The following is an 18531-nucleotide window of genomic DNA, read 5'->3' as shown; positions in this document are numbered from 1 at the left end:
GCGTCTCGGGTGGTTAGCACCTGCGGGCATCAGGAGGGAGCCGCCGACAGCTAGTCTAGGCGTCAGATTGCCAAGCGTTTTTCCAAGGGTCTCATATGGGATTTTTTTTCCCCCAGAGATAAATACTGTTACTGTAACGCTGACACAAGTGTGGATACATGTATTTATTTCTTTGCCAAGCGAGAGTCCCTTTTCCTCCTGTTTCATCCAATTTCTCCAAAATATCATTAGTATTTTTTTGTCTGCTAGTTTAGGTTGTCCTCTACCTACCCCCAGCAAAATAATGTATTAGGGGAAGGCTGGGCCAAGTAAGTCAAGTTTTATTTATAAAGATGCTGTATAATGAGCCCTGGGCAGCGAGCCAAGAGATCTGAGCTCTGCCCTGAACTCTGCCCCTCATGTATCATAGACTGTCAGTCCCTTTTCTATGTTGAAACCAAGTTTCTTTTTGTAAAAAAAAAAAAGAAAAAAAATAGAAAAAGAAAGAAGAAAGAAGAAAGAAAGAAAAGAAAGAAAGAAAGAAGAAAGAAAGAAAGAAAGAGAAAGAAAGAAAGAAAGAAGAAAGAAAGAGAAAGAAAGAAAGAAAGAAAGAAAGAAAGAAAGAAAGAAAGAAAGAAAGAAAGAAAGAAAGAAAGAAAGAAAGAGAAGTGGACTAGATCATCTCTAGGGTGCCTCTCAGCTCTGACACTCCTGACTACAGAGCGTGGGTCTAAGGCCTCATTTCTGCAAGGAGCACAGCCTCCGAAGTGTGAGGGTCCTTGCATTTCCATCTAGAAGGAGGAAGAGGGCAGCAGCAGCAGCTCAGGCTCACAGCCTATTATGCTGTTGGCACAAAATGCATACGCTTTCAGAAGACCTTGAAGCGCTGGCATTTCCATTTACATGCTCTGTGGTTTGGAGGAGACGCGGCTGTAATTGGAGGGGATGTCATCTGTTCCTTCCTCCGTGTCTCACAGTCCACACTCCCCCCACTGCCAAACCTCTCGATCTGCTCCCTGATAGCATCCAGCGTGCTGCTAAAGACAAACCTCACTGCCTTTATTGCTGGGGTTTTGTTTTGTGCAAAAAAGTGTTTGGGGTCACTGATGTGTTGATATTTTAATAAAGAGTCTAGCTGAAAGTGAAGGTGTTCTTGCCTACATAATACCGACATGATTCTGAGAACTCTTCTATCATAGTATATAGGTTGCCTCGGCTTTTTGTTTCTTTGTCCCCCTAAGTCATGCTCAAATGGTTCACTGAATCAAATTAGGTCAGCCTGGAGACTTTGTAGTTAAGAAGAGCTTGTTCTCTGGAGTCAGCCGGCCTGGCTTCAAGTCCAAGTTCGACCACTAACTTGCTGTGCTACCTTAAAAGGTGACACCTTCTCTGTAAAGTTGGGATGGTAACAGGAATTTTCTCATGAGTTTATTGGGAAGATCAAATAATATAATACTGTGGAAGAACTCAGCTCAGCATCTGGAAGGAAGAAGGTGTCCAACTGTTGCTGTTTCTCATGACTAGAGACCCCAGTGCCATTTTGCCCGACACACATGCCTGAACTTCACCCTGCTGAGACTCTGGTAGCAGTGGCATGGTGGGAGAGCCAGGTGTCTATGTTAGAAACAACCAGAAACTCCACAGGTGATTCAGATGAGCAGCCAGGCATGTGACCCACGACTTTAGTCTGAGTGGACACCTTGAGCCCACTCAGTCCTGAGATTATCCATGCTCTTGTAGAAATAAAAGGTAGAGGATGTTTTAGAGTCACCTGGTTCTGAAAGCGTGCTCCTCCCATTGGCAGCACCAGCATCACCTAGGAACTTGTTAGAAATGCAAATATCTGAGAATGCCCCCCAGCCTGCTGAATTAGAAGCTGAGGGTGGGGGGAGTCCCATGTTTAAATAAGCCTCCCAGGGGATTCTGATTCTCAGTAAATTTTGAGACTACTCTTAAAATAAGACCTGGGTTGGTAGGAAATCCTGACCCAGTAACTACTCATTATATTATCTTTTGAATTTGGTTGAAAGAATGTTGAATTTTATCGTTCAGTGGTATTTAGATGTGTTTGATTAATCGCCATTTTCAAACAGGTGAGTCTAGTGAAACAGTCCCTTTAATAGAAAAGTTGTTGGTGGTTAATCTCACAGGGCTCAGAGGTAGCAGAGCAGGGATTAGAATTGAGAATTTGGTCTAGGACCCCTTTATTGAGTTACGAATTTCCTCCAAACTTTTTGTGCTTTATCACAAGACCAAAGAGCCAGATAAACTGAAACAATCACTTCCCGGTTGGCTCAGGGTTAGTCTCCCTGCCAGGGCACACAGGATGGATGGGGAGAAATTGTTTGAGGGCCAGGATCTACTAGGGACCTTGAGTCCGGTGCTCTTGGCTGAACGACACAAGCAGGACTCCGCAGAGCTGGTCGGCACTGGCCCAAGATGCTACTGTACCTGGTGATCCCTCTGCCATGTTCTGTGCTGTGAAAATGAACCTCAGCGCTGGCTCACCAGGGAAGGTTCAGCCATCTGCTGGTTGAGGGACACGGGAACTGCGTTGGGAATGAGGGACCATCAGCCCAGGTCCTTACATAGAGTTTCTCAACCTCTTAGACTTGGTAATTATTTGCTATGGGGGCTGTCCTATGCACTGTAGTAAGTTCAGTAGCAGCCCTAGCCTCTACCCGCTAGAGGCCAAAGGCGCTTCCCACTCCTGGCTGGAATCCTTACCATGAAAAATGTCTCTAGACACTGCCAGATGTGCCCTCTGGGGACACGAAGTAGAGCAAAGCCATCCCCACTTAGAACCACTGCCTTGGTGTGGTTTAGTTTTTCAGGTACAACGCTCAGAAGTTCCTGATTTAGTGCTTGGAAAAGCATTTTTGCCTTTTCTTTTCACCTCTGTACCTTGAGACACAGAAGCACATTAAAAATCTGAATTGATGCACCGAGCCATTTAATTCAACTATCATTATTGTCATTACTTATACTGTTTTCTCACTATGTCTACACAGCACTCCAGGACTCCCTAACCAGTCAGTGGGTGTTGCCCCCAGCTTTCAAACATTTCCACTACCCAAAAATGTTGAGAGTGTGTGCCATATCTTCCTGAGACTCTTATTAAAGAGTGTAGACAGGTGTAGACTGGCACGGTCCCTCCGGCACATCCTTAGGTACTAGCCGAGACTTAGTGCATTTGGTTAACGGGGATAGGGTCCTGCTATTCTCTCTCTCTCTCTCTCTCTCCATATATCTGTTATCTATATACCTATAGGTATAGGTGTATAGATATAGGTATTTAGGGATATATTAATCTTTAAAAAAATTTATTTTGAGAGAGAGAGAGAGAGAAGAGAGTGTGGAGGGGAGGGGCAGAAGGAGAGAGAGTCTTAAGCAGACTCTGTGCTGCGTGTTGAGCCTGATAGGGGCTCAATCCCCTGACCCTGAGATCATGACCTGAGCAGAAATCAAGAGCTGGACCCCCAACCAACTGTGCCATCTAGCACCCCTAGATAATTTTTTTCTTAAAGAAAAGATGCTTCCCACTTGATTTTTAGGCCTGTTTTGGGACTCTGCAAGGAAGAAGCTGTTCGGGTAGCATGCTTAGTTCTTCCTCCTACCCCCAGACCGAGTTTTGCCTTTCTCTGTTTCCTGGGACCAGGGATGATATTAAGGAAACTAAATTATAGATGATGCCATAATTGTCATTTCCTCAGATATGCCAGGCAGACATTATTGTTCCTCTGGATGCAGCATTTATTTCCTGAATAATTTAAGACACAAAAATTTAGACACTATGGAATTGATAGAATTGGATGGGGGTACTTAAGTTGGTAGGATATGAAAATATCTATCAGGACGATTGATGAGCCATCCAAGAGCTAATGCCAGCTTGGGCTATGAACTAGTGAATGACACGTTTGGGGAGAACAGTAACAGGTATGGTCTAAATTAAAAACATTTTTTCAGTCAAGTTCTGAATGTTCATTGACACGGTGGAAAGATTCTCCATTTTACAAAGGGATTCAGTTCCTTTAAATATCAGTCTTTTCTGATGAATGCGAGGCAACATGAATCAGTAAGAATAAAACAAAGTTTCTTCCTGTAGCAGGATGGTGCTGAATTAAAATGTGAGCAGTGTGGTGTGATACACAGTTCACTTGGAGGAACAGGCGTAGGAGGCATGGCAAAGATAGGCAATTATCCTTCATGGTTGCTTAAAATCCCCGTGCAAAAGGCGCATGTGATGGCCCATCGGGGGTGAAACACTCTGAATGTGGACGGAGAGGACACATGAGGATTTCAAATAGGAGACATGGAAATCACACCAGAAGACAATCGAAAAGGCGTGCATTGATTTGGGGGTCAGTTGATTCTCACGGGAGCAGCTCTATAGAATGTGCTCAGGGCTGGAGGGTATCAGGAATGTATTCATTTAAGGGTGGTTCATCATGGTCCCTGCATAATGCCGGAAAGCCTTGGTTTCTCAGAATCCGCATAAACAGAGAGTAGATAGCCTTAAAATATTTTCTTCAGAAGGGGATTCCCAGGACAATGTTCAGAGAATACAGCTCTCTATCTTTTTTGTTGTTTGCTTCTATCCCATTCATGTATCCATTCCTTTCCAAAACAATGCTTCTCTTATTTACTGCAGTGATTCTCAAGTAGAATGCAGGATGAAAAAATAATGCAAAAAAGACCTCTTAATTCATCATTGAAACCCAAAACCTTAAAGGGTTATTGTAAACAGTTCACCAGGTGACAGGTGTAGATTGACAGGGTCCCGACTGGGATGGTGGCTCACACTCCCTAAGCAACAGAGCCTCAGCCCTTCCAAGACTAAAATGCCCCCAAAAGGGGGCTTAGCCCCCTGTGCATGGAGGGAAAAGCAGAACAGATTACTGAAGGCATAGGTGCCTAAGATTTAGTGCTACACAAAATTGCTTAGACACACTAACGTTTTGGCACATCCCTTCTGGAATCAAAATAATTCTTTAGAAAACACAGGTAAGGGCCCAGCTTTCACGGACCATCTGCTACAGACAGAGCCACATAGAACAAGATGCAGAAGCCTTAGCTTCCTTTTTGAAGGAAGAAAGCTACTGTACCTCATGGGATTATATGAATATTTAACTTTTGAGTGTGGCAGACACTGCAATCAGCATTTTTAAAATAGTATGCTAGTTCATTCTTAGAGTGACTCTAAGAATTAATTACTCTTTTGGTTCCTCAAAAAACTGAGATTCAGAGAAAGTTTAAACAGTCTGTGGAAACTCCCAAAGCTAGTGATGAGTGAGGGGGTGAACTGGGTTTTGAATTCAGATAATTAGACTCCGGAATCCATACTCTAACTACAATATTACACAATGATTCTTTCAAAAGCGTAGTTTCTAAGGGCAGGTAAACTTGAAGATTAATTGATTTCTGGACTATTCTCCTAATCTACAATCATCAAATTGACCAGAAAATGAGGAGGAGAAAGAAACTGAATGAGGGAGAATTGGATGACTTTATGGTAGAAATGTGACGAAGCCAGGTTTGAGGCCCAAAATGAAAACACTGGTTTGAATGGGAAGTAAATCTTGAAAAGGTTGTGGTGAACAGGACCTACATGTCTCCATTCGGGGCCTCAACAAGTAGTAGAGCGATATGCTGCACACAAAGGCAGCAGAGAAGGGGGCAAGTGGGAACAGAACCCCAGATTGTGTTCTAGTGGACCAGCCATGTGCATTCATAAGGCTGGGCTGGGGAGACAGAGAACCTTTTTCTAAATTGTGCAGAGGTGGCCTCTGTGGGTGAGGGGAGGCCCTCCCCACAACTGTGAAGCTCCACAGGGTTTATCTGCACCAGGCTGAGAGAGGCTCCTGCCTCTTATGTAAGGCAGGGACAGCCAGTGTTTTCATGAAAGTCACCTTCATGCCACATCTCACTATTGCTCACATTTTGGAGATTCCAAGAATCTGCTCCCAAAGGTCAGAAGCAGTAAAGGCAAGGAAGAAATGAAGCACTAGAAGAAAGTGGAAAAAATCTTTTAGACAGTCCATAAATAAATAATGACCCCAGGCTTCAAAATTAGAGGTCATACACAGAAGGGTTTTTTTTTGTTTTGTTTTTTGCTTTTTTTTTTTTTGCCCTCTGAGCACAGGTGGGGTCTTGCACATCAGGTTTAAAATGCACGTAGGTAAATAAGTAATGAGCAGTGGCTGGTACTTGGAGTTGCAGTCCCACTGCAAGTTCCTTTTGTAAAAGTCAAATGAGTAAGGAGCCTTGCTCATTTAGGACTCCCTCATCCAACAGCTTCTGAAACACAGAAGAAAGACCTTTGCCTATGGTCCACCCTGATATACCAGTATATCCAAACATACATTAAAATAAACACTTGGAAAAACAATAATAAACACTTGGAAGAGATGACACACATTAATCATTGCTGGCGAAAGCTGGCTCTCAGGATATCCTTAATCAGTGTCTCCTGGGCTTCGGGCATTCACAGATCACCTTCATGGTTCCTGCCAAATCCTTGTATCACTTCCCCACTTGGGTGCCTCATATACCATTGTCCACTCTCTCTTTTTCTTTAAAATGACTGGTTTTTTAAAATCTAAAAATCCTTGAGCAGAAAACTCGCTCGCTCTTCTGCAAATGTGAAACCAATTTTTCCCTCATAAGAAGAAAAGCATAAACGTAGGTGCAACGAGAACAAAATAGTGGCGCTAATCATTCAGTAGCTACTCTTGCCTGCCAAATGCTCTGAGCTTGAGGCCTTTTCTGTCTTTATAAAAAAAAGAGATGATTTTTAGAAAGATATTAAGGCAAATTAGCACCAAAGAAACCTGTGATGGTTTTCTGGGAAAAAAAACAGAAGTGTAAGAAAATTGTAAAGGGAGTAACTTTTTCATTATGTAAATGTTATCTAAGGGTTTTGGGGGGGGGGTACCATTCCCCTGATACAGTAATAATGTCCACCCACCCACCTTGTCCCTCCCACCCATCAAATCAAGTTTGAACATAGAACTCAACTGAATCAAGCAGGGCCTTTCCCGTGTGTAACACTCCTTTGCTGGGGATAATCCTTTTGTCCCACATCCTTTGTTTTATGTGCAAGTCACGTTGATTGTAAACAAATAATTTACTTACCATGTTCATCAAGCAAAATATTGTCAGGCTTCATATCCCTAGGGGAGTAAAAGGAAAAGAGAAAGTTGCTCATAATCAATCAAGCAAACAAGCAAATAGAACTAAAGGATAAAAGTGGAAGCACACAAGAGCTCCAAGTTGGCTTGAAACAATGAGCTAGCCCTTCGTCATTCACGCTCTCATCCAGTTTCCATGGTGAATCTCTGACACGATTACAATTAAGATCCCCAATTTCTAGATCAGAAAATGGAGGCTTAAAGGGCCTCTGTTAGTAAAAGAAAGATCTGGGCTTTGAGATTGAGTCCCTGTCATCCAAAAGCTGACATTCTTTACTTCTGTAGCATCTGACATGTAAGCAGGTAACTTTAGCTTCTAGGGTCATAGGGGCAATTAAATTGCCATAGGTAGTAGTACTCAGTATCCTTTTCATCTTTGTCACTGGAATGAATGTCAAGACTCTAAAAAACAAGGAAAAAATGATCTAAGATAGGGTTATATTTTAAACTTGCAGAAATTAGAAGATGCTATAATGTCTCTCGTTACTTAATAAATATTATCGCTGGGGTAATTAAAGGAGTTGGACTCATCTTCCAGGCATTAGTGAGATCCTTAAATTCATAGGAGGAAACAGAACTCACCTTTTTCCAGTGAAAGGAGTAGTTTGATGGTAAATACTTAGAGGAGTGGCCCACGGTGTTTTCAAAGTCCTCATGACATAGTATTAGTGTAAGCCTCAATCAGAGAACAGCAGTGTAGTTTGTAAGGGCCCTTGCTCTTGCACTAGGGTTTTACTGCCTTTCCCTAATACACCATTATAGCCCTCCAACCTAAATTCTCAAAAGCCATTAAAGATGAAATTCTGCAATAGGTTTTGAGGATGCATATTCAGCCTAGTCAAGTGGCTTTTATGTCATTGAAATAAGACGACCTTGTCTTTGACACACCAAGAATGTCAGGATCCTCTTTTCTTGACAATTTTAATGAATCATAAGCCCCTTAGTAACTACAAGCAGAACAAAGCATATGCCATACCAATGTGCAGGTGCATGTATGCATGAACTTTGAATATTTTCTTATTTCCTTTGTTAGGTTTCAAACATTAATTCTGGATTCAGAAGTCATCATCTGTATCTGTGACACATTTTTCTCTGGTGCAGGGTACAACTGACTAAAAAGATGCATGTCATAGGGTTTCAAATTACCTGTTTCTATGGTTAAACTCTCTTAGTATTGCAAACTCCACCCCAAACTCTTTTGAGATGGATTCTATTGTTTCAAGAATTATCGAGTCCAAACTCACTCATATGAAATAAAGTCCCTTTCATCATCTGGCTCCTGTGCTCCCTGCATCTCCTCACCTTCTGCTGATTCTTTGCCTCAATCAGAGCTCTCTTACCAAGGGACTCAGAAAAAGCAGATTCATCCCTCAACTCAAAGGTCTGAAACAACTTCCTGCAGGAAGCCTTCTCTGAATCTCCAGTTCTGAGTCTACGGCTCCTCCTATGTGCTTGGCATGGTATACTTCTTCCATCATAACATTTATCATGCTCATATTTCTTTTTCTCTAACTGGATCATAAACTCCTTGATGTCAGCGATGGTTTCTAGGTTAATGTCATATTCCATTACATAGGCTCACAGTGCTTGGCAGGCGGTAAATGAATGACTAAATGATACCAGGAGAATGTCTAGTGCATTCAAGAAGGCTAATCCTAATGGTACATACCAGAGTACTAAGGATGCACCCTCAAATACTGTGCAATTCAAAGCTTAAGGTAAACCGGATATTAGTTTCTTGCTACCTCTTTCACACCCTCACCCAGTGAGCAGCATCAGCAAAAAAGAGGCCCCATGGAGTTCTGTGGGGAGGGAAGACACTTGGGTATGACAAGATTAGCATAATGATTTCACTGCCTGGATTCATGAAGGCTTGGTGAGTAAGATGACTTGCTGTGGGTTTGACACTTTCAGACGTTTCTATGAAATCCTTGAGCATCATTTTTAAGTGTCAAAGCCACATCTCATTGTATCTACTACCTTTCCCAGAAACTACCTTGAAGCTTAAAGAATAATACAGAGATCAGAGATGTAACAGCTCATATGATTATTCCTACTTATATTCATTTATTCATTGAATACTTATCTACTTTGAGAAGCCACTGTGCTAGAATATAGGAAATAAAAAGATAAATGAGATCTAGTTGGCTCTGGGATGGAGAGGGTAGGAAAGGTTCATAAGGAACCATGCCAAAAGCTTTACAGTGTAAAAGGGGTGTGTTTACTACAAAATTCAGAGAAAACATATATGTGGAAAATGTAAGATAAATATTTTAAAAGTTGGACTTTAAGAAAAAAATAAAGTGTATAGACACAGATTCTGAGTACATAGCTTCCCTGAAATGTGATGAGGTAACTTCTAAGTCACTACAGGGTAAACTTCAGCATGCTAACATTATTTATTCACATACCAGAAGACAGTGATAATAAACCCGGTGTACTATATTAAAATTCTGATAGGACAAGTTGATGTTTTCTAGTTTTGAAATTTAGCACCACTTCCTCAGCTCTGTAGCTTGGTCAAATAACACTAAGTATGAGGGAACTTATTCTAAGCTGTTTCTTTCATTTAAGGTGACCTCTACTATGGTTTAACTTGGTGGTTATGTTGAAAATCACCTGGGGGAGCTGTAAACAACCTGGGTTCCCTGATCTCATTCAGTCCTGTGGCAATTGGACTCTCTGTGGCCAGGCCTATGTGTCTGTCCAAAAAAAAAACAAAAAAACAAAAACAAAAACAAAAAAAAAAACAAAAAAAAAAAACAGAAACGTCTAGGACTTTCTGATGTACAATCATGTTCAGAGATACCATCCAAACATTGTCCACATCCAAAGATGTCAATCTGATTTTAAACTCTGAACCTCTTAAAAGCTTATCTATGAATGAAAAGGCATTGGAAAAGCACAACACTTAGCACTGTTGGCAAAGTTCTTTGGTTCAGACCTATATGGAGGACTCTAACAACTTCCTATCATCAGCGAGTCACTAATAAGTTCCTTCTCTCTTGTTATCCGTAATTCGAGGTGATATAATGTCTGTGTGGTTGTTACATCAAATCACAAAAGCCATTAAAGATGAAATTCTGCAATAGGTTTTGAGGATGCATTTTCAGCCTAGTCAAGTGGCTTTTATGTCATTGAAATAAGACGACCTTGTCTTTGACACACCAAGAATGTCAGGATCCTCTTTTCTTGACAATTTTAATGAATCATAAGCCCCTTAGTAACTACAAGCAGAACAAAGCATATGCCATACCAATGTGCAGGTGCATGTATGCATGAACTTTGAATATTAACCCGAATTAACCTTCAATCTTCTTTCCTTCTATCTGATACCCGAAGTGTTTACTTACTCCTATTTCCTAATCATTCCTTTGTTATTATAGCAGCCCACCCCTGACCAACCTGACCTTCTCTCCAGTCCACTCCCCAAGCTTGTACACGCATCACCCTGAGACCATCAATTGTTGACTCTATCACTTTGTGTTTATGCATCAAAACCCTCATTCATATCCTTAATTCCCTTCCACAGCCACTGTTAACATCCCTTGTACAAATCTTTAATTTTCTTACTGCCTTCAATTGTTTTTATCTATTAAAACCACACTATTGGTTAAACCCAACTCCCCAATTCTTCTCACCTACAGCCAAGCTCCTGAACTTTGCTGGAAACAGACATAGTAATATTTACCTCTCATTTGAATTCATGGCCGCATATCTCAAGCCAGCACCAGTGTGCCAAGCCCTAGTGAGATACCTTCTCCAAGAGGAGCACATCACACTCTCCATTGCCCTCAGGCCTCTTTCATGTTCACTCTCAATTTCTCTCAGTTGATGGCTGAACCTCCTTAGTTCACAAAGACAAGAGAACTATCTACCACTGAGTCTACCAACCACTTCACAAAGACAAGAGAGCTACCTACTATTAAGTCTACCAACCTCCCTATTTCTATATCCATACTCATAGCCTTCCCACCAGTTATAATAAATTAAAAGTCCCTGCACCTACCCCAGACAACTCTTCTCTTGCAGCTCTGGATCTCATCTTCTTTCACCTTCTCACAGATTTCTCTTAGCTTGGTATTCCTTCCCTTCTCCTACACCTTTTTCTACCTCTCTTTAGGAAGTATGTTATGGTTGAGTCTCTTGGAAATACCTTCCTTGATGCATAACTACCTCCACTTATCATCCCATTTTCACTAATTTCCTTTGCAATAACAACTCTGGATTGAGTTGTTAATAGGTGAGAAATCAGAAACAGCATCTCCGTTCTCCTTTTCAGCCCATTCCAGCCAGGCTTCCATCTCTGCTACTTCCTGAAATTGCCCCTGTCGGATACATCGATGACCTCCAGTTTGCCAAATCCCCTAGCTGCATTTTTATTTACCATGCTTTACTTCTCTGTGGATTGATCATTCCTTCTCTTCTGACATACTTTATTCTTGTGTTTTGCAAAAAGCCCCTTTCTACTGGTTTTCCTTCTGCCACAGAGATTCCTCCCCAGTCTTGTCTGCTGGTATCTTCTTGGTTCAACCTCTAAATGCTGATTCCCCAGAGCTTAGTCACATATACCGCTACTCTCACTTAAATTATTTCATTTATTCCTGTGATTTAAAAAAATTATATATATTTTGGAAATATAAATAAAAATATATACATATATGTATGTGTGTACACACACACAGACACACACATATTTTGTCTCCATCCCTGACCCTGTAATTCTAGATTAATAATATGTCCAACTTCTTGCTTGATATTTCCATCCGTATGTCTAAGAGCCATGACAAATATGTTCTAAAGAGAAGCCTTGGCATTTATCCACATCCCATACAGATACCCAAATCCTCTTCTTTCAGGATTCCTAGCACATAGCTTCATAATTCTCCCACTGTAAAAATTAAAATCTTGAGATTATTCTTTTTTTATAAAAAAATATTTTATTTATTTGACAGAGAAAGAGAGCAGAAGCAGGGAGAGTGGCAGAGGGAGAGGGAGAAGTAGGGAGAGGGAGAAGCAGGGAGCCTGGTCAAGGGCTGGATCCCAGGACCCCGAGATTATGACCTGAGCCAAAGGCAGATCCTTCCCTGACTAAGCCACCCAGGTGCCCCTGAAAATCTCAAGATCATTCTTAATTCTTTTCTTTCTTTAACTCATAGTATTAGTCCTTCAACAACTCTTAATAACTCCACCTTTGAAATACAATTACTGAAAACAGTATGGTGGTCTCTCAAAAAAAATTGAACATGGAAATTAATACATGGTTCCACGTTCTTTTTCTATGGGTATGTACCCAAAACAATAGAAAAGCAAACATCTGAACAGATATTCATATATCCATGTTTATAGCAGCATTATTCACAGTGGTCAAGAAGTAGAAACAAACCAAATATCCAACAGTGGGGGAATGAATAAACAAAAGGTGGTGTATACATACAGTGGAATCCAGCTTTAAAAAGAAACAGGATTCTGATACAGGCTACACCATGGATGCACCATTAGGACATTACACTAAGTGACATATGCTAGACTCCAAAGGACAAACATGATATGATACCACTTACATGAGGTATCAGTTGAAGTAATGCACTAGTACCTTCTTGCTTCTCCTACTGTCCCTCAACAATCCACTAGTCACATGGCCCTCAAAGTGGTGAGGGCCACCACACAATATTCCCTGTGTAACATCCTTTGGCTCCCAATTCACATGAAATAAAAATCTAAATCATTTATTGCTGGCATCATATGCCCTTTACATACTCTAGCCCTGCACAGCCCTGAGCTCCACACAATAGCACCCCGTCCCTGCCACACACCATGCTCCAGCCACACTGAGGGTGTGCTTTCCCTCCTTTGCACAGATGGCTCCCTCGGACTGCAACCTCCTTTGTCTGCAATCCTGTTCTCTTAGACCTTTATTTGGCTCACTGCTTCCTATCATTTCAGATCTATGCTAAAATATCTCTTCCAAATTCTTTCCTGACCACTTGACCTAAAATAGCCTCCCCCACCATCCTTACCTCTTCACCTCCATCTTACATTCAGCACAGCTCTGAACACTATTTTCCTATTTATTTATTATTTTTCTACCCCACTGGAATATAAGTTCTCAGAGAAAGGAAATCTCTTCTGTATTGTACAATGTTATAGCTCCTGGGCTCGTAGAAGTGCCCAGAACAAAGCAAGGACTCAAGTAAATATTTGTCATAAAAATGAGTGAATCTGGTCCCTTGGCTTCTCAAACTTCTGGAATTAAAAGCCGTATATTTCTTTTTTCCTTAAGAAGAGCCAGGAAAAAGCAAAACAAAGAAAGTCCTCTCTATGACTGATGCACTGTATTTACTGTTGGTCAACCAGAACATTGATCATTTTTATTAAACGTATGAGTGTATATTTAGAGCAAGAGTAAGAAAGAAGTGATTTCTGCACAATTAGAGCTTGTGACTTTGGAGAGGGGCTACAGAATTTGGGGCGTGGTAAATTGCAGTTCTAGGGACACACATTCTGTAGAAATTCTTCATTCCATCTCGACTTAATTAAGCAGAAAAGGCTGAATCAGCTGATGCCTACGGTGGCAACTATAAATTGTACCGTGGAAATACAATGCTCCCTGGGGCAGGATCCAAGGCAGAACTGATGTATCTGCTGTTCTCACTCGAATGACTTTACAAGATATTAGCAGAACTTAATAGGCTAATTACATCCCTTCACTGCACCTACCCTGGAATCAAGTTGTTCACCCTGCAACCCGATATGGGGTATTGTGAGAACAGGGAACAAGAAAATCAGTGTCTCCAAACCACAATCAACCCCTTCAGTGTCCATAGCTTTGTGATAGGTCTACAGTTGGGGTTTAATTCTTTCTTACATAATGTACTCTTGTATGGGGCTCTCTCCTATTTCTTGAGAGGGGAAATATATTATGCATATGATTCTATATTATTTAAGATGTCACACAGACGTTTTTGGTCACATAAAAAGACATATGTAAGAAAAAAGTGAGGTGGGGATGGCAGGGTATAAGGGGTATTTGTTTTTTTTTAAGATTTTATTTATTGGGGTGCCTGGGTGGCTCAGGTGGTTAAGCATCTGCCTTCGGCTCAGGTGGGATCCTGGGATCAAGCCCCGCATCAGCTCCCTGCTCAGAGGGGAGTCTGCTTCTCCCTCTCCCTCTGCCCATCCCCCCACCACCTTGTTCATGCTTGCTCTGTCTGCTCATGTCACTCTGTCACTCTCTCAAATAAATAAATAATAAATAATAAATAATAAATAATAATAAATAATAAATAATAAATCTTTTAAAAAAGATTTTATTTATTCATGAGACACACACACACACACACACACACACACACACACAGAGACAGAGACAGAGACACAGGGAGAGAGAGAAGCAGGCTCCATGTAGGGAGCCCGACGTGGGACTCCATCCCGGGTCTCCAGGATCACCCCCTGGGCTGAAGGTGGCGCTAAACCACTGAGCCACCCAGGCTGCCCTATAAGGGGTGTTTGTGAGCAGAAATGCATAGTTCAACAGGAGGCAGTCGTAAAGAGTGCCAGAGTTAGATTATGGACCAAGTAATCCTCCATCTCTTTTTTACTAACTGGCTGATTTTTTTTTTTAAGTTTAAATTTCATTTTTAAAAATTTAGATATAATTGACATATAATGTTATATTCGTTTCAGGTATAGGAAATAGTTATTTGATACTCATTGTAGTGATCATTTCATAATATATATAAGTTTAGTTAGTATCCATCACCACACATAGTTAGAGTGGGTTTTGTTTTGTTTTTTTACTGTGATGAAAATTTTTAAGATTTACTCTTTTAGTAACTTTCTGCCTGCTTACCTTTTTAAGATTTTATTTATTTATTCATGAGAGACACAGAGAGAGGCAGAGACAGGCAGAGGGAGAAGCAGGCTCCCTGCGGGGAGCCCAGTGTAGGGGCTCGATCCCAGGACCCCAGGATCACACGTTGAGCTGAAGGCAGACAATCGCAGAGCCATCCAGGCATCCCTCTGCCTGCTTATTGTTCTTGTTGTTCAAATCCAACATTCCGGGATCCCTGGGTGGCATAGCGGTTTAGCTCCTGCCTTTGGCCCAGGGCGCGATCCTGGAGACCCAGGATCGAATCCCACGTCGGGCTCCTGGTGCATGGAGCCTGCTTCTCCCTCTGCCTGTGTCTCTGCCTCTCTCTCTCTCACTGTGTGCCTATCATAAGTAAATAAATAAAAAAAAAAAAACAAAAAACAAATCCAACATTCCCCATAGTTTGTTCAAGGGAATATGAGTTAAAAATACATTCTGTAATAATATATAATACATATTTTATACATGTAGTTATATATACATATAAAATGTTTACATATTCATTTTGAGTGTAATGGATTTTCATGGATAGCACTGCTTTTCATTTGTCACCCCACTACACAGGTCCAATGTCATTATATATTAATCGGGTGATGAAGGCAATGACTTTACCATCCTACCATCCGTGAAAATGTTATGCAGCATCCCTTTTTGAATTTGTGTTTCTTTTCTCAAGTATCATTGAAGACACTAGCCTACCTACCATGCCTTCCTTCTCTCTGATGTCTTCTCTCATGACTTCTGAATTTCTCCTCCATTGTCCATAATAATTTACCTTTTATGTTAAATCACCAAATACAAGCCAGAGCATTAGACCTCCAGCTTAGCATGTCATTCTCCTCCAAACCCCCCAACCCAAACAACTTATGAAGATATTCACAACCAGGATAGGTTTCTTTGGTAAAGGGGAAGAGTGGTAGGGACCAGATGTTAATGGCCCTTTGGCAAAAAAAAAAAAAAAAAAAAGGGGGGGGGCCAGTTCTTCAGTAGAGAGCACTGAGGCAGTTACAAATAAGCACTGAAGTCAGGATCTGAGAAAGAACCTCTTAATAGATAGACACTTCCAAAGTTGGTGTGAACTATCATGTAATCTTAAAATGTGATGTGGATGTTGTCACTGAGGCTGGATAAGCATTTGACAGCAATACAGTAAGTGGATAGTGCAGCAGAGGAACACTAACCTGCTCAGCTGACCTTTCAGAGCCCTTTGAGCCCTGATCCTCATGAGTCACCCAAGGCTTCTCACAGAGGTTCCCTAAAAGTCACCTCCCTTGTTTGATTTACCACTTAGACACTAAAGGAAAGCAGTACTATCTACATATACAAAAGTGGGAGTGAGAGAGAGAGAGAATCTAAGGCCACTGACTTGTCCACAGTCTCACAGCTCATAAATGACAGAGATGGAATTTAAATGTCATGGTCTTTCCACTATTGCTCACGTGGTTATTTTAGCTAGGATGGCAAGTAGGTTCCAAGCATGGGGCCAACTCTTTAGTTAGTAGTGTCTGCCATGTTGAAAAGGAGGGCCTTCATGTTCGAGAGAAATGAGTGCCAAGGTTGATCAGCAATTCCTCACTTAGACACAGGAAAGAGGGGTTTCAGGAGAATTGATAAAAAATTGTCAAACTGCTGCACTTCCCATGAGTAATAGAATGGTTCTAGCTACCACTTACTGTCCATGCTACAACAGCTACTTGATAGACAACATATCTTTTATTGCTCACAGCAGCTCCCTCACTTAGAATATGACCCCCATTTTTGCAGGTGAAGAAAGCGTAGCTCAGAGAGTTTACATTACTCATCCAAGATTACATGATAAGTAACTGCTGGAGCTGGGGTACAACCAGAGATAGTGAGGTGCAATCTTAGTTTATATCTCAATGCTTATATTTTACTTCTCCACAGAAGAGAGAAGAATGTCCTCACGTACCTGGGGGTCTGGGATGTGGTTCATATTGGGCTGCAGCGAGTTTAATTTTTTTCCTATATTTGAAAATCATGTATATTTTCCTCCCAACTCTATAATATAGTCATGTTTCTTTTAAATGTAAAAGTAAAGTTCCACATGTGTTATATGGAATAAATCTGTTGTTCTAGTAAGGTGAGTCACACTTATCCTGATGGTACAGATCCATCAGTCAGATATTCCTGTTGAGAAGCATGGTTATATCCCACCATCCCACTCACTTGAGATTTTTAGCCAACTTGCACTCTTTGGAGGCAGAATGTTTAATGACAAGGCTTCCTGCCTTGCTGTTTAGCATTAGTCAATGCTCATTCACTGCCATTATTTCCTTTAATTTGGATTCACACAGATAGAAACCTAGGTCCCATTTATCCATTCTATAACCAAGGAAGCAAGGACATGGCATTAGGGACCTGAGCTAAGTCCCCTGGCCACAAGGACTGGCTTAAACTCAAATCTCCTGGGTCTTTCTCTCAACCTGAAGAGAAATGTACAGGGAAAGAAATGTACTAGTTAGTGGAAGGGAAAGAGTCTACAAAGTAAGAGAGACCAAGGAGTGGTCATCTATTGATCGTAACAGATAAATTGTCATGAGAGGGTTTTGCTGTTGTTGTTTTGTTTTGTTTTGTTTTGTTTTATAATTGCATAGAGGACAGGGGTATTCAATTTGAGGCAAAAAGCAGTTTGTTCCATTTCAGCTCTAGAACTGAAACTATCCTCTCTTGCCGGGGTCATACATGACCCAGCTGGAATTCAGTCCCAGGCCATTGGGTTTGATGCCAGTGTCTCTTCTCTCCCTCACCCAGTCCCAGACTGAGGGATGATCATTGTACACCAATCATGAGAATCTGGTTCCCTTATCACGGTTTCTGTTAAGGTGGGGATGAGCCAGAATGGTCAGTGAGACCTAACGGGATCCTACTATCAGGGCCTTCAGAAAAATTTGCTTCCCTAGTAAAAGACTGTAAATACCCTTCGGAGACTCAGACCTCTGAATTTATGTCCTGAGGACAGTAACAGGATCTATAGGGTTGCTGTGAAGGTTTAGTGAGTTGAGGCACACAAAACTCCAAGTACACTGGTCTGGCACATAGTGATTGTTGGACTGACTGTAAAAAACATTGAACAAATGATTAGTAAGTGTCCAGTTGTAGGAAGGGCTAGAAGGGGAGAAACTGATGTTAAACTGAGGGTATTAAATGATGAATCGTTGTTTTCAACTACCATTAAACCATCGTGATGTACTGCTGATGGTTGATTCCACTTAAGGCAACATGTGAGAAACCAGGATGAGCCTTTAAATGCTTTATTATCTATTATTCTCAAGGAGCCTCCTGAAGTAGGTACAGTGATTCTCCCTAGTGCATAGATGGGGCCCCCCAGAGCCACAGAGAGCTGATGTAGCTATCCTGTGGTCCCCGACTATGATGAGGAGCTAGAACTCCAGTTCACGTTTACCTGACCCCAGAAGTGATATTCAAAATACTTTAGGAGTGGATGCCTGGGTGGCTCAGCGGTTGAGC

At 41.4% G+C, this 18531-nt stretch overlaps 1 protein-coding gene across 3 annotated transcripts in view; it reads right to left on the bottom strand.

Annotated features, from left to right (window-relative positions):
• STK32A (serine/threonine kinase 32A) overlaps window positions 1–18531 on the bottom strand; it is a 130649-nt gene that overhangs the window by 35459 nt on the left and 76659 nt on the right. For all 3 annotated transcript variants that reach the window (XM_072826391.1, XM_072826393.1, XM_072826392.1), the window contains one exon: window positions 7114–7151. In XM_072826391.1, coding sequence (XP_072682492.1) covers window positions 7114–7151 — 38 coding nt within the window. The remainder of the gene's footprint in view (window positions 1–7113; window positions 7152–18531) is intronic.

The sequence above is a fragment of the Canis lupus genome, chromosome 5 (assembly GCF_048164855.1).
Source record: "Canis lupus baileyi chromosome 5, mCanLup2.hap1, whole genome shotgun sequence".
In the NCBI taxonomy this organism is placed as follows: domain Eukaryota; kingdom Metazoa; phylum Chordata; class Mammalia; order Carnivora; family Canidae; genus Canis; species Canis lupus.
This window is presented reverse-complemented; position numbering and strand designations above follow the sequence as displayed.